This window comes from Petromyzon marinus, chromosome 62 (assembly GCF_048934315.1).
Source record: "Petromyzon marinus isolate PM22_M1 ecotype Great Lakes invasive population chromosome 62, UKy_Petmar_22M1.pri1.0, whole genome shotgun sequence".
Taxonomy (NCBI): Eukaryota; Metazoa; Chordata; class Hyperoartia; order Petromyzontiformes; family Petromyzontidae; genus Petromyzon; species Petromyzon marinus.
Genome location: NC_133728.1, coordinates 10,611,409 through 10,637,479, shown reverse-complemented (window position 1 = coordinate 10,637,479; position 26,071 = coordinate 10,611,409). Strand labels below are relative to the sequence as shown.

The 26,071-nt window shown below is 50.9% G+C and overlaps 1 protein-coding gene across 1 annotated transcript in view; it reads left to right on the top strand.

Annotated features, from left to right (window-relative positions):
* The window catches only part of LOC142906267 (enteropeptidase-like), a 38,278-nt gene that overhangs the window by 1,169 nt on the left and 11,038 nt on the right, over nt 1–26,071 (top strand). Inside the window, exons 2-9 of the mRNA XM_076053740.1 lie at nt 385–474; nt 2,302–2,433; nt 7,478–7,618; nt 9,035–9,145; nt 12,424–12,577; nt 16,357–16,452; nt 18,497–18,546; nt 20,745–20,958. Coding sequence (XP_075909855.1) covers nt 2,304–2,433; nt 7,478–7,618; nt 9,035–9,145; nt 12,424–12,577; nt 16,357–16,452; nt 18,497–18,546; nt 20,745–20,958 — 896 coding nt within the window. The 5' untranslated portion in view covers nt 385–474; nt 2,302–2,303. The remainder of the gene's footprint in view (nt 1–384; nt 475–2,301; nt 2,434–7,477; nt 7,619–9,034; nt 9,146–12,423; nt 12,578–16,356; nt 16,453–18,496; nt 18,547–20,744; nt 20,959–26,071) is intronic.

Genomic DNA, 26,071 nt, shown 5'->3' with positions numbered 1-26,071 from the left:
ATAGACTGTGATTTGCTGGTGGACTCTGTGTGTTGCTGGTGGACTGTGTTTTGCTGATGGACTCTGTGATTTGCTGGTGGACTGTGATTTGTTGGTGGACTGTGTGTGTTGCTGATGGACTTTGTGTGTTGCTGGTGGACTGTGTGTGTTGCTGGTGGACTGTGTGTTGCTGGTGGACTGTGTTTTGCTGGTGGACTGTGATTTGCTGGTGGACTGTGTGTGTTGCTGATGGACTCTGTGATTTGCTGGTGGACTGTGTGTGTTGCTGATGGACTGTGATTTGCTGGTGGACTGCGAGTTGCCAATGGACTCTGTGATTTGCTGGTGGACTGTGTGTGTGTTGCTGATGAACTATGTGTGTTGCTGGTGGACTCTGTGCCTTAGAGGACTGTGGCGGACCTACGTGGCTCCGAGAACCAAATTCGACATTCACCTCCCCCAACTACCCTGGCCACTACATCAGCGAAGCGCACTGTGAGTTCCCCCCTCCCCACACAGAGTCCACCAGCAACACACAGAGTCCGAGTTTGAGAGAACACACCATGGAGGTGGATATCACAGAACTGCCTCTGAGATCTCTTTGCTGTTTACTTTTTGGCGCTCTCTGGTCTAACACTGGTGAGACTAGGCCATAAATAAGGAAGTATCTAGTGTGGGCCAATCAGTTTCAAATACAATGCATTCATTATTATCAGGGCATGTTTGTTTGCATGTTCACCACAAGTATGTGCGGTTAATGCAGACTTGATTCCTTACGAAAGGTATTGATTTTGTGTTTGAAAATCTTAACACCTGTTTTATTGCCAGAAAGGGTGTAACCTCTTCTTATTTTTCATAATCGAAAAAAATACGTCGCAAATTACTCAAATTGGGATGACACGGAGCAGCAATATCGCCCGATACCGTGAAGCTCCTGCAGACTGCGTCTGTGAAACGTAGCGGTGACTTTGTGATGGTCACCGTGCCCCATGAGAACGACGGTGGCCAATATATGTACCTCCGATTGGCACGGTTGGCAATGTACGGTGCGAAAGAAGTCCAACGTACATACGGCACAGCGGAGCTGTTCCCTGTAGCCGGTGTTCAAATACAAAGTCATATTTTCGGGAACTCAAGTGTTCGTGTAAACTGCAGACAAATATTCTGATTGTAATTTCCACCGCAGGGCTCAGAGGTGCTCATTGAGGTGAGCCCCTGGCTCTGGGCATGTTGAGTAGGGAGACACTCTGTCAGGTTGAGATCTGCCTGCAGGGGATGGGAGAACAACACAGATAAAATAGATGCCACAACTTCCAGTAGTTTCAGTAATTCTGTCCCATTGTCCCCCAAAAGCTTTTGCAAAAGTCACGATCTAGTTCTGAGTTAAAAGGGGGCGGGGTTACCTGAGTAGCGAGCGGGGGCTACCTGATCAGTGGGTGGGGCTACCTGAGTAGTGGGCGGGGCTATCTGATCAGTGGTCGGGGCTATTTGAGTAATGGGCGGAACTACTTGATCAGTGGGCGGGGCTACGTGAGTAGTGGGCGTGGCTATCTGATCAGTGGGTGGGGCTACCTGATTAGTGGGCGGGGCTACCTGAGTAGTGGGCGGGGCTATCTGATCAGTGGGCGGGGCTACTTGAATAATGAGCGGGGCTACTTGATCAGTGGGCGGGGCTACCTGGAATAATTTGTCAATGTTGGATTGCAAACAGCAACAACAAAATCTCCCCCTGCTGTGAAAACCTGGCAGGACCCTCTTTTGAAAGAGCGTCTTGAGATTATGGTGAAATTTTCCTGAGCAAATGAGTGCAATGATAATAATTATACAGTAGACTCCGGATTATTCGCGTGTGGTTTATACGATTTGCAGATTAACCGCACAGCTGAGATTTTGACATACATTAATAACTCATGGATTTTCCCTTAAGCCCAAATTAATCATCTAAAAACAGTTATACATTGTTCTTCTGGGAAATGTTTATTACAAGTCACGTGCTTAAACCGAACAAATATGTGTGCCCCAGTTAATCCGAAATCCACGTGATCGCCTCGATAGTGCAGTAGTTACGTATGTTTACAACGATGGGCGGAGTTTTGTTGATTTTGATTGGCGTGACTCTGCTATCATTCACTTAGTGGGCGGACTCTTCTGCATGGGAGCAGGAAAGTATCATCACTGAGCATGCAGAAAATTGATATTTTTGGATTATCCGCGATTTTGAATTGTTCGGGGCCATCCTACCCGTTATGAGCGCCGATAATCCAGAGTCCACTGTAGTACCGCACTGCTGTGGAATGTGGAACGGTTTCCCCGCACCCACAGGCATGTGGCTCCTCATCGCCGATGATGGCAACAACGTCCAACTGCACTTCACGGAGTTTGCGCTGGAGCAGGGTTTCGACTTCGTGGAGGTCAGGGGTGGATATGGCTACGAGGTCAACTCCACCTTCATCGGTAAGGCCCACCGCTCATCGGTAACGCCCACTGCTCGTCAGTAAGGCTCACCGCTTGTCGGTAAGGCCAATCGCTCGTCAGTAAGGCCAATCATTCATTGGTAAGGCCTACCGCTCGTCGGTAAGGCTCACCGCTTGTCGGTAGGGCCCACTGCTCATTGGTACGGCACATTGCTCATCAGTAGAGCCCCCACCACTCATCGGTAAGGCCCACCGCTCATCGCTAAGGCCCACCGCTATTGGGTAGGGCCCCCACGAGCCGTCGGTTAAGCCCACCGTTTGTCGTTAAGTCCCACTCCTCGTCGGTAAGGCCCACCGCTTTTGGGTAAGGACCACTGCTCCTCAAGCCGTTTTGCCCGGCGATTTTACGACGAAGGTTGCAAAGTGTGCGCATGTGAGCACAGCAATAACATATTTCACTCTGGCTGTCACCTGATGATGCTGGTTGTAATTACTGCCAAAACGTCAGACTAGAATTGTGAATGTTGTGGGTTTACTCTCCCAACACACAGGTGTGCTGTACTGGTAAATAATTAATCTTCTTGGTTCTTTCGGTAAAGTCACGTAGAAGGGAAATAATAATGGTAAAGAATTGGCATGTTTTGTTTACGTGACAAACCTTACTAATTGGCTGTATCGCGTGGTGGCGGGTTTAATGACATTCATATTTATGCAATCTAACCCAAAACACTATTATGGATCTTCATTTACACTCACACACTCTCTCACACTCGCACACTAAACTAAACTATTTTTATTTTACCAGGTAAGGCCCAACTGAGCTATATCGCTCTTCTTCAGAAGCCACCTGGCTATCACAAATGATAGCTCAACGAATTGGCTTATCGTGTGGAAAATTCTGCAGCAGCCAAATACTCTAAAACGCATGTTTCTAAAAGTGTAGGGGAAAACCCAGAGGCCCCGGAGAAAAATCCACGCGACCACGCGGAGAGAGACATGCAAATTACAAATATACATCAGGCAACAGGGTCCAGATCGAACCCACAACCTCCTGCATACCAGGCGAGGTCGTTAACATCTCCTAGCCACCGTGGCGAACCTATCATCGATATAAAATAAAAACATCGATACTGCAGATACCGAGTGTCCTGAGGGATATTGCACAACTAACACACGAGGTTTCTAACGGTTTGTAAACGAATGCGAATAACAACTAGAGCAACCGTGACGTGAGAAGAGAAAGAGGCGGCAGAAAAAAGATGTTCAGGACACGTGCCAGTAAAATCTAGATTTGAAGCTTTCGTGACTGCAAGGATCCATACTGTTTGGTTCTATTCGGTAAAATCACGTAGGTAAAAAACAAAATAAAAATAAATAAAATTTTAAATAAAACAAAACAAAAATGAAAACAATGAAATAACTGTTTTCATTTTTTTATTTTATTTTTTATTTTATTTTTTACCTACGTGACTTTACCGAAAGAACCAAAGAGGTGCAAGTAAGCCCCGCATTCTTGTTCGAATAGGAACACCAGGAATCCGATGAGCTGTGAAGCAATTTTTCATAGATGTCCAGGAGGCAAGGGGAGATAAGGTGCGGAGGGTGAAGGGAGGGAACGGAACGAAGCTGTGGATGAGCGACAGTGGTAGTCCAGAAATGTGGTGGATGTCGTCACTTTTTATATATTTTATATTATATATATTAACAACACCTTTATATTTATGCGATCTCACCCAAAAACCTCTATTATGGATAGACTCAAATGTTCTGCGCACGTGGGAGGATAATCGGAGCACCTCGAGTGAAGGGCATGCGCGTGAGTACGCGGCGCTCTTATCCCACACGGGGATTGGGAAGTTTAAGTGGAAAATTAAAGGAGCAAGCCACGGCAGTGCGATTGTGACCACGCAACCCAAACTGTGGACCATAGCAAAACCATAGAGATCCACAGAGATCCATAGAGATCCACAGATCCATCGAGACACACAGATCCATAGAGATGCACAGAGATCCATAGGGACGCACGGATATCCTTAGAGCCGCACGGATATCCAGAGACGCACGGAGAGCCATAGAGACGCACAGCACCCAGAGAGACGCGCATATCCTTAGAGACACACAGATCCATCGATATGCACAGAGATCCAAAGAGACACAGAGACCCATAGAGACGCACAGAGATCCATGGAAGCGCACAGATCTATAGAAACACACAGATCCATAGAGATGCACAGAGATCCATAGAGACGCACAGACATTCATGGAAGCGCACAGATCCATAGAGATGCACAGAGATCCATAGATACACACAGACATCCATGGAAGCGCATAGAGATCCATAGAGATGCACAGAGATCCATAGAGACACAGACATTCATGGAAGCGCACAGAGATCCATAGAGATGCACAGAGATCCATAGAGACGCACAGACATTCATGGAAGCGCAAAGAGATCCATAGAGATGCACAGAGATCCATAGAGACGTACAGACATTCATGGAAGCGCACAGAGATCCATAGAGATGCACAGAGATTCATAGAGACACACAGACATTCATGGAAGCGCACAGAGATCTATAGAGATGCACAGAGATCCATAGAGACACACAGACATTCATGAAAGCGCACAGATCCATAGAGATGCACAGAGATCCATAGAGACGCACAGACATTCATGGAAGCGCACAGAGATCCATAGAGATGCACAGAGATCCATAGATACGCACAGACATTCATGGAAGCGCACAGAGATCCATAGAGATGCAGAGATCCATAGAGACACACAGACATCCATGGAAGCGCACAGAGATCTATAGAGATGCACAGAGATCCATAGAGACACACAGACATCCATGGAAGCGCACAGAGATCCATAGAGATGCACAGAGATCCATATAGACACACAGACATTCATGGAAGCGCACAGATATCTATAGAGATGCACAGAGATTCATAGAGACGCACAGACATTCATGGAAGCACACAGAGATCCATAGAGATGCACAGAGATCCATAGAGACACACAGACATCCATGGAAGCGCACAGAGATCTATAGAGATGCACAGAGATCCATAGAGACGCACAGACATTAATGGAAGCGCACAGAGATCTATAGAGACGCACAGAGATCCAAAGAGACACACAGACATCCATGGAAGCGCACAGAGATCCATAGAGATGCACAGAGATCCATAGAGACACACAGACATCCATGGAAGCACACAGAGATCTATAGAGATGCACAGAGATCCATAGAGATGCACAGACATTCATGGAACCACAGAGATCCATAGAGATGCACAGAGATCCATAGAGACGCACAGACATTCATGAGAAGCGCACAGAGATCTATAGAGATGCACAGAGATCCATAGAGACGCACAGACATTCATGGAAGCGCACAGAGATCTATAGAGATGCACAGAGATCCATAGAGACACACAGACATCCATGGAAGCGCACAGAGATCCATAGAGATGCACAGAGATCCATAGAGACACACAGACATTCATGGAAGCGCACAGATATCTATAGAGATGCACAGAGATTCATAGAGACGCACAGACATTCATGGAAGCGCACAGAGATCCATAGAGATGCACAGAGATCCATAGAGACACACAGACATCCATGGAAGTGCACAGAGATCTATAGAGATGCACAGAGATCCATAGAGACGCACAGACATTAATGGAAGCGCACAGAGATCTATAGAGACGCACAGAGATCCAAAGAGACACACAGACATCCATGGAAGCGCACAGAGATCCATAGAGATGCACAGAGATCCATAGAGACACACAGACATCCATGGAAGCACACAGAGATCTATAGAGATGCACAGAGATCCATAGAGATGCACAGACATTCATGGAACCACAGAGATCCATAGAGATGCACAGAGATCCATAGAGACGCACAGACATTCATGAGAAGCGCACAGAGATCTATAGAGATGCACAGAGATCCATAGAGACGCACAGACATTCATGGAAGCGCACAGAGATCTATAGAGATGCACAGAGATCCAAAGAGACACGCAGACATCCATGGAAGCGCACAGAGATCTATAGAGATGCACAGAGATGCATAGAGACACACAGACATTCATGGAAGCGCACAGAGATCCATAGAGATGCACAGAGATCCATAGAGACATACACGTTCATGGAAGCGCACAGAGATCTATAGAGATGCACAGAGATCCATAGAGAAACACAGACATCCATGGAAGCGCAAAGAGATCTATAGAGATGCACAGAGATCCATAGAGATGCACAGAGATCCAAAGAGACACGCAGACATCCATGGAAGCACACAGATCCATAGAGATGCAGAGAGATCCATAGAGATGCACAGACATTCATGGAAGCACACAGATCCATAGAGATGCACAGAGATCTATAGAGACACACAGACATTCATGGAAGCGCACAGAGATCCATAGAGATGCACAGAGATCCATAGAGATGCACAGACATTCATGGAAGCGCACAGAGATCTATAGAGATGCATTAAAAACAGAAGCCACATTGAGATTGTGGCCACACAACCAAAGCTATCGACCAAAACAGGAAATCACTGTAGTCTGCGCCCTTTCAACAGCAAAACTACCCCGGAGCCCTCTCGTGCCTAGCAGACTTCACCACTGGCATTTAGATCCTGAACATATCGCTGCCAACATGCAAGAAGGGAGTCGAAACGGATGGAGTTTAGTCCACATTGTTGCTGAAGCACCTCACGCGAAGCCAGGTTACGAGCACCTCCTTGACGCCCACATATAGATCCACCGACCCACAGCGCTGGGATTTACAGGCCCACCGTGCGTAGCCACGGCCGCCCGGCTGACGTTCCCATCACTCGCACACTATAGCTGAGTGATTGGCAACGCTGCAGGGGTCCAGGCGAGGGCTCAACCCGTCCACAAAGCATCTCCGGAACGCGCTGCGTTCAATTCAACTTGCGTACGGCCCGTGACTGGCGTACGGCCCGTGGCTGGCGTACGGCCCGTGACTGGCGTCGAACGGAGGTTGTCGTCTGCCCGTCTGCCCTACGTGCGTCCATCCATCGCGGGCGCGAGCAGGCCGCTTCACGGGCGCGGGCCCAGGAGGCGACCTCTTCTCGCCCTCCAGCCTCATGTCGGTCATCTTCCTGAGCGACAAGACCACCACGGCGAGGGGCTTCCACGCCAACTTCACGACGGGCTTCCGCCTGGGCCTGCCGCGTGAGTTCCTGCGGCGAGCCCAGTGCCCCGCGGTCGCTCGTAGCGCAGCGAGACGCGTGCACCTGGACCCCGGGCTTGAACCCAGGATCGTCATCAGTACTGGCGCATTGCCTCGGACGCGCTGGACCATAATGGGCCCCCTAGAGAACAGGTTGGGGGGGGGGGGGGAATCTGCGGCCCTTTGGACCGCGGACTTAAATGTCACACGGTCCGTGGCCAAGCGAGGTGTGGCGATTATAAATGGCCCCGCTAACGCTACGCGTCCCACCATCGCCAATGCTGGCATCTTAGCCGCACCGATGGGGTACCAGAGAGGAGGTGGGGGGGACATTCGGCCTGGAAACATGCATCGTGTGATGCTGTCACGGGATGGAGTAATTCTACGCTCGGGGTATATTACTAAACGAAAGATTGTTGTTATTTTACCGGGTTAAACACTGCCGTGTTAACTGGAGTGGAGTCGGTCTTTGGTCGTTCTGAAGATGAGAAGGAAGGGTCCAGTGGCCCTCTCATAAGGGGGAGCCTGATCGCCTCTGATGATGCTTTCAGCACACAGGGCGGCTTAGACAATACAATAAGTATGTTAGCACGGTCGGCTTACGCACTAGTGCCAAAGAAGTTGTTGATTCTGCGTGCGCTTAGCTCTGTGTGTGTGTGCGGTCTGTGTGTGTGTACGCTCTGTGTGTGTGTGCGGTCTGTGTGTGTGTACGCTCTGTGTGTGTGTGCGGTCTGTGTGTGTGTGCGGTCTGTGTGTGTGTACGCTCTGTGTGTGTGTGCGGTCTCTGTGTGTGTGTGCGGTCTGTGTGTGTGTGCGGTCTCTGTGTGTGTACGGTCTGTGTGTGTGTACGGTCTATGTGTGTGCGGTCTGTGTGTGCGTGTACGGTCTCTGTGTGTGTGTGGTCTCTGTGTGTGCGGTCTGTGTGTCTGTGCTCTGCCTTTGTGTGCTCTCAATCTGTGTGTGTGTGTGTGTGCTCTCTGTGTGTGTGTGGTCTCTGTATTGTGCGCTCTGTGTTTGTGCGCTGTGTGGTGCTCTCTCTGTGTGTGTGGTCTGTGTGTGTGTGTGTGCTCTGTGTGTGTGTGTGTTCTGTGTGTGTGTGCTCTCTCTCTCTGTGTGTGCTCTGTGTGTGTGTGCTCTGTGTGTGATCTCTGTGTGTGTGTGCGCTCTCTCTCTGTGCTCTCTCTGTGTGTGGTCTCTCTGTGTGTGTGCTCTGTGTGTGCTCTGTGTGTGTGTGTGCGCTCTCTCTCTCTGTGCTCTGTGTGTGTGCTCTCTCTGTGTGTGCTCTTTGTATGCTCTCTGTGTGTGTGTGCTCTCTCTGTGTGTGTGCTCTCTGTGTTCTCTCTCTCTCTCTGTGTGCTCTCTCTCTCTGTGTGTGCTCTCTCTCTCTGTGTGCTCTCTCTCTCTCTGTTCGTGCTTAGCGCCGTGCTCGCAGGGCGAGTTCCAGTGCCGACTTGGCGGCTGCGTGAGCGCGGCGTCCGTGTGCAATGGGAGCTGGGAGTGCGGCGACGGATCCGAGGAGAGAGGCTGCGGTGAGCGCCGCTCCGCACCGCGACTCCCCCTGGCACGCCAAGGGGTGGTGGAGGTGGTGGTGGTGGTGGCCACAGCGGGGGCGACACGGGTGCCTCGCGGCTAAGCGATAGCCACGCGTCTTGTTTACACGACAAACATTTCGATTTAAAGCTTTCGTGACTGCAAGGATTCATCTTCTTTGGTTCTTTCGCTAAAGTCACGTAGAATGAGAATAAAATAATAAATTGATAAATTAAAATAACACAATAATATTCTCACGACGTTTCGGCCACAACACAAGCGGCCTTCATCAGGTGAAGGGACGAGACTGTCTGGTAGGACAACAGTCTCATGTCTGGTAGGACAACAGTCTCATCCCTTCACCTGATGAAGGCCGCTGGTGTTGTGGCCGAAACGTCGTGAGAATATTATTGTGTTATTTTATCAATTTATTATTTTATTCTCATTCTACGTGACTTTACCGAAAGAACCAAAGAAGACGACAAACATTACTAATTGGGTGTGTCGGGTGGTGGCGGGTTTAACGACGCATTTATATTTTACGCGATCTATCACGGACACCCCCCCGCCCTCCACCGCAATTGTGGATAATATTGGTTGCAGAAAACCCTCTATTACTGTCTAATGTGTCTGTCAGCCTGTCAGTTGCTTGTCCATCTGCCAGCCTGTCAGTTGCTTGTCCATCTGCCTGCCTGTTCATCCATTATTCTTTTAACTTTTTATTTTTACCAGCTAAGGCCCCACTGAGCTGCGATGTTGCTCTTGTTTTTCTGAAGCAACCTGGCTATCACGCATGATAGCAGCTCAACGGAGTGGCTTATCATCATTATCATCGTCGTCGTGTTGACATTTATAGCAGTAGTCAAATAGTCTAAAGGCGTGATGTCGATTCTAAATGTGGAGTAGGGGGGGGGGGGAAACACCGGAGGACCCGGAGAAAAGTCCACGCCACCACGGAGAAATTATTTTCTTTCACCCCACAAGGCCCCCTTACCCCATCCCATCCTAGACATTGGGTGAGCAGCTCGTTTCGTTAAGACGGAGCGAGGCCATTCAGAGCCCCACAAAGTCAAAATGAAGCCTCCGATTAGTCCAGCCAAGTGCCTTGCCATCGGCGTGGACATTTGGAGCAGCCAAATACTCTGAACGCGTGGGTGTTGATTCTAAGTGGAGAGGGGGGACAAACTGAAGGATCCGGAGAAGAATCCACGCCACCACGGGGAGAGAGAGAGAGAGACACCGCAAACTCCCAACATACAGTGGGCGTCAGGGTTGGGATCGAACCCATGACTCTGCCTGTCTGCTTGACTGTGTCTCCTTCCTACCATGTTATAATTAATTAAATATTACTTTCTTTCTACCCAGAAAACTCCTCGCTGAGCCTCTAGACTTTTTTTCAGGAGGGGTCCGATTAGGTTTTTCACACAAAGGTCGAATTAAGGTTCTTGCAGGCCCTAGACACTTCTGGTTCAGAGGCCTTCAAGTGATAACATTCTACAGTTGGCACTGCTGCCCCATGGTTACTACGGCCGCTGTCACTCGCTTTATTGAGCGAACAAACACCATCTGAAGATGTTATTGTGATTTTTGCAGTGAAAAAAATCTCGAAAAGTTAATCTCCGGTGTTAATTTCTCTCAACTTATGAGCAAAAAAAACGATTGACGCGACTGTGCTTCTTTGTATTTTCCCGCATATAGCCCGCACCTCCATATACCCCGCAGGGTCTTGTTTTGTTTGTAAAAAGTGGTATACCCCACGGGTTATATGCGGGAAAATACGGTACACTGTTACCTATCCTTGCCATATGGATATATTTATTCAAGAAGATATCTTGGTTACATTTGGTATAATACAATCAATAAAACATGGTCACATTTTTTTCGTAGGCCACTTTTACTTTCCGAAGGCCCTATGCACAGTGCCTACTGTGGCCTATTGGATAATAACGGCCCTGGTTGGGGGTGGGCGAGTGAGTGGGTCAATGAGTGTGTGTGGCTTTAGCTACGGGAGGAAACCCGAGCACCCAGAGGAAACCCCATCGCAGGACAGGAGGAGAAAATACAAACTCCACACAGATATAGCCGCCCGTGTCGGGAATCGAACCCAGGGGGTTCTTGCCGTGAGGTGCGTCACCGCTGCGGCGCTGCGGCGCTGCCCTGCCACACGTGCTGTGGTGTCTGTCCGCACACACCAGTCTGCCTGCACAGCCCTTCATCTATATACGTGCCCACCAGTCTGCCTGCACAGCCCTTCATCTATATACGTGCCCACCAGTCTGCCTGCACAGCCCTTCATCTATATACGTGCCCACCAGTCTGCCTGCACAGCCCTTCATCTATATACGTGCCCACCAGTCTGCCTGCACAGCCCTTCATCTATATACGTGCCCACCAGTCTGCCTGCACAGCCCTTCATCTATATACGTACCCACTAGTCTATCTGCACAGCCCTTCATCTATATACGTGCCCACCAGTCTGCCTGCACAGCCCTTCATCTATATACGTGCCCACCAGTCTGCCTGCACAGCCCTTCATCTATATACGTGCCCACCAGTCTGCCTGCACAGCCCTTCATCTATATACGTGCCCACCAGTCTGCCTGCACACCCCTACATCTATATACGTGCCCACCAGTCTGCCTGCACAGCCCTTCATCTATATACGTGCCCACCAGTCTGCCTGCACAGCCCTTCATCTATATACGTGCCCACCAGTCTGCCTGCACAGCCCTTCATCTATATACGTGCCCACCAGTCTATCTGCACAGCCCTTCATCTATATACGTGCCCACTAGTCTGCCTGCACAGCCCTTCATCTATATACGTGCCCACCAGTCTGCCTGCACAGCCCTTCATCTATATACGTGCCCACCAGTCTATCTGCACAGCCCTTCATCTATATACGTGCCCACTAGTCTGTCTGCACAGCCCTTCATCTATATACGTGCCCACCAGTCTGCCTGCACAGCCCTTCATCTATATACGTGCCCACTAGTCTGCCTGCACAGCCCTTCATCTATATACGTGCCCACCAGTCTGCCTGCACAGCCCTTCATCTATATACGTGCCCACCAGTCTATCTGCACAGCCCTTCATCTATATACGTGCCCACTAGTCTGTCTGCACAGCCCTTCATCTATATACGTGCCCACCAGTCTGTCTGCACAGCCCTTCATCTATATACGTGCCCACTAGTCTGTCTGCACAGCCCTTCATCTATATACGTGCCCACCAGTCTGCCTGCACAGCCACGTGTCTGTCTGTCTGCGTGCGCCAGTCCGTCTGCTGGACCTCTCTGTGCCGGCCCCCAACGCGACCGCCCGTGGCGTCCCCCAGCTGTGGACGCAGCGCGACGCCGCCTGGGGGAGCGCGTGCGCAGACACGTGGAGCCGGAGCCTCTCCAACCACACCTGCGTCTCCCTGCACTACCCGTGAGAGACGGTGGAGCGGGGGCGGGGGGGGGCTTTGGGGGGCCTGTGGGGGCGGGGGGGAAAGGCGGAGACTGGGGCGGGGGGGGGGGCTTTGGGGGGCCTGGGGGGGCGGGGGGTGGAAGACGGAGAGATTTTTTTTTTTATTTTGACCTGGTCAAGGCCTCTGATTTGATCGATCGGCTAGGGCCCCGGGTTATTCTTGTTGCTGTTGGGGTCCCTGACCCTCTGCTCGCAACTCATTCAAGGGCCTTCGTGACGGTGGGCAGGCCCGGATAAAGCCACGGAGCCATTTCCTGTTTACCTTGGGTTGCGACAGGGATGGCCTTTGGCCCCACATACTGAACGTCTTCTTTGTCACTCGCACACTCTCTCACGCACTAAACTTTTTTTTGCTATTTGACCAAGTAAAAGCCCACTGTGCTATACAGCTCTTTTTCAGAAGCGACCTGGCTATCACAAATAGCTCAATTAAGTGGCGTATCATGATCATCATCATCGCGTGTATATATATAGAAGCAGCCAAATACTCTTAACGCGTGGTGACGGTGATTCTAAATGTGGAAGGGTCCGGAGAAAAATTCATGCGACCATGGGGAGAGACAGGCACGCAAACTCCAAATATACAGCAGCAGACGTCAGAGTCGGGATCGAACCCACGACCTCCTGTATACCAGGCGAGGTAGTTAACATCTCACCAAAGGGAGAGAGAGACACGCAAACACCAAATATACAGCAGCAGACGTCAGAGTCGGGATCGAACCCACGATCTCCTGTATACCAGGCGAGGTAGTTAACATCTCACCAAAGGGAGAGAGAGACTCGCAAACTCCAAATATACAGCAGCAGACGTCAGAGTCGGGATCGAACCCACGACCTCCTGTATACCAGGCGAGGTAGTTAACATCTCACCAAAGGGAGAGAGAGACACGCAAACTCCAAATATACAGCAGCAGACGTCAGAGTCGGGATCGAACCCACGACCTCCTGTATACCAGGCGAGGTAGTTAACATCTCACCAAAGGGAGAGAGAGACACGCAAACTCCAAATATACAGCAGCAGACGTCAGAGTCGGGATCGAACCCACGACCTCCTGTATACCAGGCGAGGTAGTTAACATCTCACCAAAGGGAGAGAGAGACACGCAAACTCCAAATATACAGCAGCAGACGTCAGAGTCGGGATCGCACTCACGACCTCCTGTATACCAGGCGAGGGAGTTAAAATTTCATAGCCACCGCCAGTATAAGTCCGGCTCTCAACGTTAAATAAATAGGCAGATGATCCCTTTCCTCCTTCACACGTCTGCCTCTCCCAGTACAAAAATGAAACCCTTTTTTACACATCCCGTCAGCCGCATTCCGCCTTCTGGAAGATGCTTGAATTTCAGCATCCTTGATTCAAATGCGAGCAAAGACGCGGGGCAGGTTTCGCCACTGGGTGTCGCATCAGCAGCAGAATCAGGCTCGCTTGAATCAATGCTGGCGAACTGCTGATCTTAACAGGTCTTCTGTCTTTACTCAATGGAGTTCAAGTTCAATGCTAAATTATTAAGTGATGCATAACTCGAAATTTATCAGCAGTTCACCGCCATTGATTCAAGCGAGCCTGCCTCTGCTGCTGGTGAGACGCTGTATATCGACACCATTTATCTCTGTGGCTATGAGATGTTAACTACCTCATCCTGGTATACAGGAGGTCGTGGGTTCGATTCCGAACCTGATGCCTGCTGTTGTATATTTGGAGTTTGCGTGTCTCTCTCTCTGTGCTTGCGTGGATTTTTCTTCGGATCCGCCGGTTTTTCTCTCCACATTTAGAAACAAGCGTTCAGAGTATCTGGCTGCTGCAAATGTCCACGTGATGAGCCACTTCGTTGGGCTATCATTTGTGGCCAGGTTCGCATCTGAAAAAGTAGCTGGTAAAATAAAAATGAGTTGAGTTTCAGTAGTTTCATATCGAAAGTGGTCCAGAGTTTTGCTCGTATTTGAGTCAATGTCGATTAAAATTGCGCTACGCCAGGAGGCCGTGCGACCGATGGTTTGTGAAACAGAAACTTTTAGTTGAACGTCTGTCGCACACTCTTTGTTTTTTTTCGGTAAAGTCACGTAGGTAAAAATTTTAATTAAATGAATGAAAAAAACTAAGTTAAATCACGACGTTTCGGGCGCAACACAAACGTCCTTAAATTTTGATTTAAAGCTTTCGTGACTGCAGGGATTCATATTCTTGGTTGTTTCGTGAGAGTCACGTAGAAGGGAAACAATAAAATAATAAAAAGATAAAACAATACAATTCTCACGACGTTTCGACTGCAACACAAGCAATCATCATCAGGTGTGAAAACCACGGCAAGAAAATTTGAAAAAAGTGGCGTTTTTTTTTTTACGAGAGCGATTTGGCAGTTATTCAGATGGACGAGTCCATCTATGTTCGGAAAAGACGAGGGGGGAGACGAAAATAATGGATGCGGTCTGAAAGCCACCGTAAGCGTGAACAATCAATTAAGAACGGAAATGGTTTTAAACATCTTTCCAATGGTTACTAAGCCAGAATCCATCTTCTCGGTTGAAATTGTCTCTGTGCTTGTATATGTGAATGGCCTCATGAACGAATCTCTCATGGTAGCCGGTTGGTTTGCAAAGAACCTCCGTCTTGGAGAAGTCAATGTCATGTGAGCCTACTGAATTATAACAGTGATTTTCCACGGCCGAGGTGTTGGTCCTACCGTGTTTTAGGTCTGTTTTGTGTTCATCCTCTCAGCCGACAAGGGCAATGCCACTGTCATCATGGATAAAATAGAATATAACAACAAAATTCAAGAATTACTCAACGATGGCAGCTATACAAAAATAAAAAGAGATCCCACTGACAGCCTCGTCATACAAACCAACAAAATCATTTCTGATACAACCGAATTAATTGATCAAACCAAACAGTTCTCGTTGAAACCTTCTGCTGGCTTACCAAAAATGCATAAAGTAGACACACCCCTTCGTCCCATCGTCTCTACTATCAACTCCCCCACCTACAAACTGGCTCGTTTTCTACATCATTAGACCTCCTTTGCCAGTACCAAAATGTAATAATAGGGTTTTTCCCCTTTTTTCTGTCAACAAAACTGAAACCTTTTTTTACAAGGATCATGGCTGCATTAACCACAATACCTGCAGTCAAAATGCAAACAAAAAACATACTATGATAATATATGCATTGTCCTTGAAACTGATTGGTCCACACCAAGGGACGGCTTTCTTTTGAGCCTCGACCCAATTGGTGCTGGACCACATGACGCCAGAAGGCGTCACACAGCTCAAAGACAATGCACAGCGTCGCGTTTTGAATGAGCAATGGCGTCCCCCCTGCGGCTACGGCGTCTGTGTGTTGCCAGGGGCAACAACTCGCGTCTGTGCATTGCCAGGGGCAACAACTCGCGTCTGTGTGTTGCCAGGGGCAACAACTCGCGTCGGCGTTTCGCGCATGCGCAGCAGCGAGCCGGTCGGTAAAAGTAAATAAATAAATAAAGATATATCGCACCAAAACGTTAATTTTACCACTTTAAAGGCGACGGATGGCAAAACGGAATCTAACTTATACCAAGCGGGGGGCCCGGGGCATGCCGCCCGGCAAACGTTTTTCCACGCGAACCCCGCGGTCCGAGAGCCAAATCCCCCGCAAGCGAGCGTACACAGACAGACGGACAGACGGACAGACAAAAAATGAATTTTATAGGTTAGATAAATATTATGATTCCGATTCTGTTTCTCCCCGCCCCACACCGCAGCGACGCCCTGATGCACGACGAGACGATGGAGGCCGAGGGCTACGCTCCGTACGTCGTCGTCAGCGCGACGTCGTCGGGCATCGAGGCCAGCCCCGTGTGCGTGCCCCCCCCCCCGCCTGCCCCCCCTCTCCCCCCCCCCCGCCTGCCCCCCCCCGCCTGCCCCCCCTCCCCCCCCCCCCCGCGCCTCCCTCGATTCACGGGCGCCGCAGTGGGCACCAACCTAATAATGAAAAAATATTTTCTGCACACAAACATAATTATTGTGATATTATTAGTTTAATAATAGTGAACAATGAACATGAGTTATTAGCAAAAGATTCACTAAAAGTGTACTTTACATTGCCGTGGTGAGGCCGAGTCCCGTGCAGGGCCCGCGGCCTCGCCGAGATGGCGAGTGAGAAGGGGTGGGGGCCCGGGGTTCGACTCCGTCGACTCGCGCGCTTTCTTGCGTTCTCCCTCCTGTTTCTGCACACACGTGTGTGTGTGTGTACTACGTACGTGTGTGTGTACTACGTACGTGTGTGTACTATGTACGTACGCGTGTGTGTGTACTATGTACGTGTGTGTGTACTATGTACGTACGTGTGTGTATGTACGTACGCGTGTGTGTGTACTATGTACGTACGTGTGTGTGTACTATATACGTGTGTGTGTGTACTATGTGCGTATGCCTGTGTGTGTACTATGTACGTACGCGTGTGTGTACTATGTACCTACATGTGTGTGTGTACTATGTACGTACGCATGTGTATGTACGTACGCATGTGTGTGTGTGTACTATGTACGTACGCGCGTGTGTGTGTATGTACGTACGTGTATGTGTGTGTGTGTACGTACGCATGTGTGTGTGTACTATGTACGTACGCGTGTGTGTGTATGTACGTACGCGTGTGTGTGTGTGTGTACGTACGCATGTGTGTGTGTACTATGTACGTACGAGCGTGTGTGTGTGTACTATGTATGTACGCGTGTGTGTGTGTATGTACGTACGCGTGTGTGTGTGTGTACTATGTACGTACGAGCGTGTGTGTGTGTACTATGTACGTACGTGTGTGTATGTACGTACGCGTGTGTGTACTATGTACGTACACGTGCGTGTGTGTGGTTAGAGTTCTTTCGCCCCGCACGTGGCCAACAGTGCTAATCGGAGGTGCAGGGGAAGGGGGAAGGACAACAAACTAAACACAAGAAGCAGTTCTAAAGAAATGAGTTTGTCAACCTAGACGATGATCTAAAAGTGCACAGCACCAGTGGCTTCCTTAATATCGGAAGGAAGAGAGCGTTCCAGACGGCCGCAGAAGCGCATGTGAAAGCGCCGCGCGATGCGGTGACCACCGTCTTTGTCCGATGGCCAGCCAGGAGCGGCTGCTGCGAGGATGACCGGAGTTTGCGTGCTGGTTTACGCTTCTTGACGAGATCAGCAAGGAGTGCGTGCATGGTGGTTCGCGCGCTGTCCTACGAACCCGGCGACCAGGGCTCGATTCTCGCTCGCGACCAACACCAGTGAGAATCTGAAGCGGTCCTGAGCCTCCCCTAGGTTAACTGAGCCCCAATTGAGTACCCGGTGCGATGTGTAAACATCAACACGAGGTGGACAAAAGCGGACGGGCGTGGCGCTGGCCACCCACCCCCTCGCGTGCCGTGCCGGCCTTCATAGATGCTCACTAACAACACTTACCCCAAAAAGCCTATTTAAAGCTATACAAGGGAGGGATCTTTGCTTTTATTTTGCCTTTGTGCACGTGGAGTGTGTGGAGTGTGTATGTTGTCCCCCTATTCTGCATGGATTATTGATACACACACACAATGTAACCAGTATTGGCCTAAACATCCCAAGGCTCAAAATATACCTGCAAATCACTCAATTGGGGTCACGTGGCAGCAGCAGCAGCATCTCGTCCCTCCCCCCACTTCAAAAAAAATTTAGCAGGACCCTGCTGAAGAAGAGTGTTGAGACTCGGTAAGGATTTTCACGGGGAAACAAGCATCATCACGTATGTGTGTGTGTTGAACTTCTTTCGCACCGTTCGTAGCCAACCGTGTCGATCGGAGGAGGTGCACAACAAACTTAAAACAAGTAATAATAAGTGCATTGCCAAGCGCGTGAGCAGCCTGGGCTGCTTGGCCGTGTCTCTTACAGGGACCGCTGTGAGAGTGGCAGAGTGGCCTACGTCTACTGCAACCCAAAAGGTACGCAGAAGCCTCTCCGTCAATTCCCTGTCTCTTCTCCGGCTTCCACCCTCGCAACGCAGTCGCCTTGCCAACTTCACTCCTCTCCGTCACCCCAACACCGCGATCCCTCCACTGGATCCCCAATGCAGACGATCCACCAATGGCTGGGCCACAACTTAGGGGCCGTCCATAAATGACGTCACGCACCTGGGGGGGGGGGGAGAGGGGGGGGTCGGACATTTGTGACGATGTGTGACGAGGTGGGGCGGGGGGGGGGGGTTTGAGAAATGTGACGTCACGTAAAAATGCGCAACTTTAAATGAATATAAAATTGTTATAAGAATACTCTTACACGTTCTACTTAATTAAAGACTTTTTATTAAATGTTTTCTCCTACAACATCAGAGTGCAGCGCCACATTAAATACGCACTACAATGACAATAGTTTAAAACGATTTGAAGCATGTTTTATTTTCAAAATGGAAATATGATTTTGGGGGGGGGGGCAGAGCTTTGTGACGTCATATCTGAGGGGGGGTCTGACTTTTCGTGACGCCGTGTGACGAAGGGGAGGGGGGTCAAAAATCGTCCAAAATCGCGTGACGTCATTTATGGACGGCCCCTTACCGGATCGCACTGAACCGGCCTCAATATCCATTCTCGAGTTTTAACACATTGTAGTAGCAGGCTTTCGTGACCAATATTATCCATAATAACGTTTTTTTGTGTTAGATAACATGAATACAAATGTGCCGTTAAACCCGCCACCACCCCACACAGCCAAATAGAAAGGGTTATCTTGGTTTCTTACTTTGGCTGTGTCGGGTGGTAGCGGGTTTAATGACAAGTTTATATTTACGCAAACTAACCCCCCAAAAAATCCCACTATTCGTTCCATCCTGAGCCGCGTTTGGCTGCTTTGCCAAAAAAGCGGTTTGGCACGATAATGCTTTGCCAAACAAAGCAGCCAAACACACTCACAAACACACTCACAAACACTCTCACAAACACTCACACACTCACAAACACTCACAAACACACTCGCAAACACACTCACAAACACTCACAAACACACAAACACACTCACAAACACTCTCACAAACACTCTCACAAACACACAAACACACTCACAAACACACTCACAAACACTCACAAACACACTCACAAACACTCTCACAAACACTCTCACAAACACACTCACAAACACTATCACAAACACTCACAAACACACAAACACTCACAAATACACTCACAAACACTCACAAACACTCTCACAAACACTCACAAACACACTCACAAACACTCTCACAAACACTCTCACAAACACTCACAAACACACTCACAAATACTCAGAAACACTCTCACAAACACTCTCACAAACACACTCACAAACACTCTCACAAACACTCTCACAAACACTCACAAATACTCACAAACACTCTCACAAACACTCTCACAAACACACAAACACTCACAAAAACTCACAAACACACAAACACGCTCACAAATACTCTCATAGACACTCACAAACACTCACAAAGACTCTCACAAACACTCAAAAACACACTCACAAACACACTCATAAACACTCTCACAAACACTCTCACAAACACACTCACAAACACTCTCACAAACACTCTCACAAACACTCAAAAAACACACTCACAAACACACTCACAAACACACTCACAAACACACTCACAAACACTCACACAAACACACTCACAAACACTCTCACAAACACTCACAAACACTCACAAACACACTCACAAACACTCTCACAAACACTCTCACAAACACACTCACAAACACACTCACAAACACACTCACAAACACACTCACAAACACTCACAAACACACTCACAAACACTCACAAACACACTCACAAACACACTCACACTCTCACAAACACTCTCACAAACACACAAACACTCTCACAAACACTCACAAACACGCTCACAAACACACTCACAAACACACTCACAGACACTCTCACAGACACACAGACACTCTCACAAACACTCACAAACACTCTCACAAACACTCACAAACACTCTCACAAACACACTCACAAACACTCTCACAAACACACTCACAAACACTCACAAACACAAACACTCTCACAAACACTCACAAACACACTGACAAACACTCACAAACACTCTCACAAACACTCTCACAAACACTCTCCCACTGCTACTTCTCCACGCCTTAAGACTGCGGACGCCGTCCGCTGGTTCCGGGCGAGCCTGGCCCCGCGTCGAGGGGCCCCGCGGCGCTCTCCCCGTTGGGGCGCATCGTGGGAGGGGGCGACGCGGAGGCCGGAGCGTGGCCCTGGGCCGCCGCCCTCTACCACCAGGAGAGGTTCCAGTGCGGCGCGGCGCTCCTCTCGGCCCGCTGGCTCGTCACGGCCGCCCACTGCGTCATCGGGTAAGCACGATGATGTGAGCCAAAGACCCCCCCCCCGCCCCGCCTCCGTGTGGCCTGTGTAGTGGTTTCAGTGGAGGCACACACGTGACTTGGAGGCAACACGTTCACGTCTCGACCCCAACAGGGTGCTTGCATAAACCACAACGGGTTAGCTAGACTCCCAACGGGGTACTAGACCACAACAGGGTAACTACACAACCGGGTCACTCAGTGTCATACTACCTGACCCACGATGCTGACCGTGACGATCGACGGCCGAGGAAGCGTAGCACGGCGGCTCCCATTCCTGTAGACGGCCGCGATTGTTCCCCCTGGACCAGCTTTTATCCCCTGAGCGGGGGCCTCCCTCCGCCCTCGGCCCCGCCCCTTTCGTGATCTTCCCAGAAGGTTCTGGGGCCCCACACCGCCTGTACTGACTGTCTCTCTATGACAGCCACCTGGGACCCTGCCCCCTAGAGTCCCCTTCTATACCGTAACATACACTAGTGACTGAGAGAGGCTCTCACATACACACAATTACACTCTTCTGTCAGTGACTCGCGCTAGATGCCGTAGTGACCCAATATACGTCGCTACACCTGTAACAGACTGCCGGGGCAAAGCGCTGTGAGCAGGGGCGCAAGGAGTTATTGCAACTGGGGGGGGGGGGCTGTGCAAGATCTGACTGTGGGCCCCCCCCTCCTTTCTCCTGACTCACTTTTACCGAAATAGCTATATGGATGTTTTTTTTCGTTTTATCCCGTATACAATAATACGTAGGCTTACATGCTCTTTGGTTATTTCGGTAAAGTCACGTAGGTATGAAAATAAATGAAAATTAAATCACGACGTTTCGGGCGCAACACAAGCATCCGTCATCAGGTGTGACAACCACAGCAAGAAACAATTGCTCAAGTGGGCAAAAGGGGCTGCTTGTATCAAGAGGCTATGTAGGTAAGAGAGGTGGGGGGGGGCGGAGCCAGGGAGTAGAGACAGAGAGGGTGGGGGTGTGGGGTAGGGGGGATGACGGTGCCGGGGCTGGGCAGCGAGCGGGGCTGAGAGTAGGAGAAGGCGAGCACGAGTAGGAGAAGGTGAGCACCAGTAGGAGAAGGCGAGCACGAGTAGGAGAAGGCGAGCACCAGTAGGAGAAGGCGAACACCAGTAGGAGAAGGTGAGCACGAGTAGGAGAAGGCGAGCACGAGTAGGAGAAGGTGAGCACGAGTAGGAGAAGGCGAGCACGAGTAGGAGAAGGTGAGCACGAGAAGGAGAAGGCGAGCACCAGTAGGAGAAGGCGAACACGAGTAGGAGAAGGTGAGCACCAGTAGGAGAAGGTGAGCACCAGTAGGAGAAGGCGAACACGAGTAGGAGAAGGTGAGCACGAGAGGGAGAAGGCGAGCACGAGTAGGAGAAGGCGAGCACGAGTAGGAGAAGGTGAGCACGAGTAGGAGAAGGCGAGCACGAGTAGGAGAAGGCGAGCACGAGTAGGAGAAGGCGAGCACGAGTAGGAGAAGGTGAGCACGAGTAGGAGAAGGTGAGCACGAGTAGGAGAAGGTGAGCACGAGTAGGAGAAGGTGAGCACCAGTAGGAGAAGGCGAGCACGAGTAGGAGAAGGCGAGCACGAGTAGGAGAAGGTGAGCACGAGTAGGAGAAGGTGAGCACGAGTAGGAGAAGGTGAGCACGAGTAGGAGAAGGTGAGCACCAGTAGGAGAAGGCGAGCACGAGTAGGAGAAGGTGAGCACGAGTAGGAGAAGACGAGCACGAGTAGGAGAAGGTGAGCACGAGTAGGAGAAGGTGAGCACCAGTAGGAGAAGGTGAGCACGAGTAGGAGAAGGCGAGCACGAGTAGGAGAAGGCGAGCACGAGTAGGAGAAGGCGAGCACGAGTAGGAGAAGGTGAGCACGAGTAGGAGAAGGCGAGCACGAGTAGGAGAAGGTGAGCACCAGTAGGAGAAGGTGAGCACGAGTAGGAGAAGACGAGCACCAGTAGGAGAAAGCGAGCACGAGTAGGAGAAGGTGAGCACCAGTAGGAGAAGGTGAGCACCAGTAGGAGAAGGTGAGCACGAGTAGGAGAAGGCGAGCACTAGTAGGAGAAGGCGAGCACGAGTAGGAGAAGGCGAGCACGAGTAGGAGAAGGTGAGCACGAGTAGGAGAAGGTGAGCACGAGTAGGAGAAGGCGAGCACGAGAGGGAGAAGGCGAGCACCAGTAGGAGAAGGTGAGCACGAGTAGGAGAAGGTGAGCACGAGTAGGAGAAGGCGAGCACGAGTAGGAGAAGGTGAGCACCAGTAGGAGAAGGTGAGCACGAGCAGGAGAAGGCGAGCACGAGTAGGAGAAGACGAGCACGAGAGGGAGAAGGTGAGCACGAGTAGGAGAAGGCGAGCACGAGTAGGAGAAGGCGAGCACGAGAGGGAGAAGGTGAGCACGAGTAGGAGAAGGCGAGCACGAGAGGGAGAAGGTGAGCACGAGAGGGAGAAGGTGAGCACGAGTAGGAGAAGGTGAGCACGAGTAGGAGAAGGCGAGCACGAGAGGGAGAAGGTGAGCACGAGTAGGAGAAGGCGAGCACGAGTAGGAGAAGGCGAGCACGAGTAGGAGAAGGCGAGCACGAGTAGGAGAAGGCGAGCACCAGTAGGAGAAGGTGAGCACGAGTATGAGAAGGTGAGCACCAGTAGGAGAAGGTGAGCACGAGTAGGAGAAGGCGAGCACGAGTAGGAGAAGGCGAGCACGAGTAGGAGAAGGTGGGCACGAGTAGGAGAAGACGAGCACGAGAGGGAGAAGGTGAGCACGAGTAGGAGAAGGTGAGCACGAGTAGGAGAAGGTGAGCACGAGTAGGAGAAGGCGAGCACGAGTAGGAGAAGGCGAGCACGAGTAGGAGAAGGCGAGCACGAGTAGGAGAAGGCGAGCACCAGTAGGAGAAGGTGAGCACGAGTATGAGAAGGTGAGCACCAGTAGGAGAAGGTGAGCACGAGTAGGAGAAGGCGAGCACGAGTAGGAGAAGGCGAGCACGAGTAGGAGAAGGTGAGCACCAGTAGGAGAAGGCGAGCACGAGTAGAAGAAGGCGAGCACGAGTAGGAGAAGGCGAGCACCAGTAGGAGAAGGTGAGCACGAGTAGGAGAAGGCGAGCACTAGTAGGAGAAGGCGAGCACGAGTAGGAGAAGGCGAGCACGAGTAGGAGAAGGCGAGCACGAGTAGGAGAAGGTGAGCACGAGTAGGAGAAGGTGAGCACGAGTAGGAGAAGGCGAGCACGAGAGGGAGAAGGCGAGCACCAGTAGGAGAAGGTGAGCACGAGTAGGAGAAGGTGAGCACGAGTAGGAGAAGGCGAGCACGAGTAGGAGAAGGTGAGCACCAGTAGGAGAAGGTGAGCACGAGTAGGAGAAGGTGAGCACCAGAAGGAGAAGGTGAGCACGAGTAGGAGAAGGCGAGCACGAGAGGGAGAAGGCGAGCACGAGTAGGAGAAGGCGAGCACCAGTAGGAGAAGGCGAGCACCAGTAGGAGAAGGCGAGCACCAGTAGGAGAAGGCGAGCACGAGTAGGAGAAGGCGAGCACGCGAAGGAGAAGGCGAGCACGAGTAGGAGAAGGTGAGCACCAGGAGAAGGCGAGCACGAGTAGGAGAAGGCGAGCACGAGTAGGAGAAGGTGAGCACCAGTAGGAGAAGGTGAGCACCAGTAAGAGAAGGTGAGCACGAGTAGGAGAAGGTGAGCACGAGTAGGAGAAGACGAGCACGAGAGGGAGAAGGCGAGCACGAGTAGGAGAAGGCGAGCACGAGTAGGAGAAGGCGAGCACGAGTAGGAGAAGGCGAGCACGAGTAGGAGAAGGCGAGCACCAGTAGGAGAAGGTGAGCACGAGTAGGAGAAGGTGAGCACCAGTAGGAGAAGGTGAGCACGAGTAGGAGAAGGCGAGCACGAGTAGGAGAAGGCGAGCACGAGTAGGAGAAGGTGAGCACCAGTAGGAGAAGGCGAGCACGAGTAGAAGAAGGCGAGCACGAGTAGGAGAAGGCGAGCACCAGTAGGAGAAGGTGAGCACGAGTAGGAGAAGGTGAGCACCAGTAGGAGAAGGTGAGCACGAGTAGGAGAAGGCGAGCACGAGTAGGAGAAGGCGAGCACGAGTAGGAGAAGGCGAGCACGAGTAGGAGAAGGCGAGCACGAGAGGGAGAAGGCGAGCACCAGTAGGAGAAGGTGAGCACGAGTAGGAGAAGGCGAGCACGAGTAGGAGAAGGCGAGCACGAGTAGGAGAAGGTGAGCACGAGTAGGAGAAGGTGAGCACGAGTAGGAGAAGGCGAGCACGAGTAGGAGAAGGCGAGCACGAGTAGGAGAAGGCGAGTACCAGTAGGAGAAGGCGAGCACGAGTAGGAGAAGGCGAGCACGAGTAGGAGAAGGCGAGCACGAGTAGGAGAAGGTGAGCACGAGAGGGAGAAGGCGAGCACGAGTAGGAGAAGGCGAGCACGAGAGGGAGAAGGCGAACACCAGTAGGAGAAGGTGAGCACGAGTAGGAGAAGGCGAGCACCAGTAGGAGAAGGTGAGCACCAGTAGGAGAAGGCGAGCACGAGTAGGAGAAGGCGAGCACGCGAAGGAGAAGGCGAGCACGAGTAGGAGAAGGTGAGCACCAGTAGGAGAAGGTGAGCACGAGTAGGAGAAGGTGAGCACGAGTAGGAGAAGGCGAGCACCAGTAGGAGAAGGCGAGCACCAGTAGGAGAAGGCGAGCACGAGTAGGAGAAGGCAAGCACGCGAAGGAGAAGGCGAGCACGAGTAGGAGAAGGTGAGCACCAGTAGGAGAAGGTGAGCACCAGTAGGAGAAGGTGAGCACGAGTAGGAGAAGGCGAGCACGAGTAGGAGAAGGTGAGCACCAGTAGGAGAAGGTGAGCACGAGTAGGAGAAGGCGAGCACGAGTAGGAGAAGGTGAGCACCAGTAGGAGAAGGCGAGCACCAGTAGGAGAAGGTGAGCACGAGTAGGAGAAGGTGAGCACCAGTAGGAGAAGGCGAGCACCAGTAGGAGAAGGTGAGCACCAGTAGGAGAAGGCGAGCACCAGTAGGAGAAGGCGAGCACGAGTAGGAGAAGGTGAGCACCAGTAGGAGAAGGCGAGCACCAGTAGGAGAAGGTGAGCACCAGTAGGAGAAGGCGAGCACGAGTAGGAGAAGGCGAGC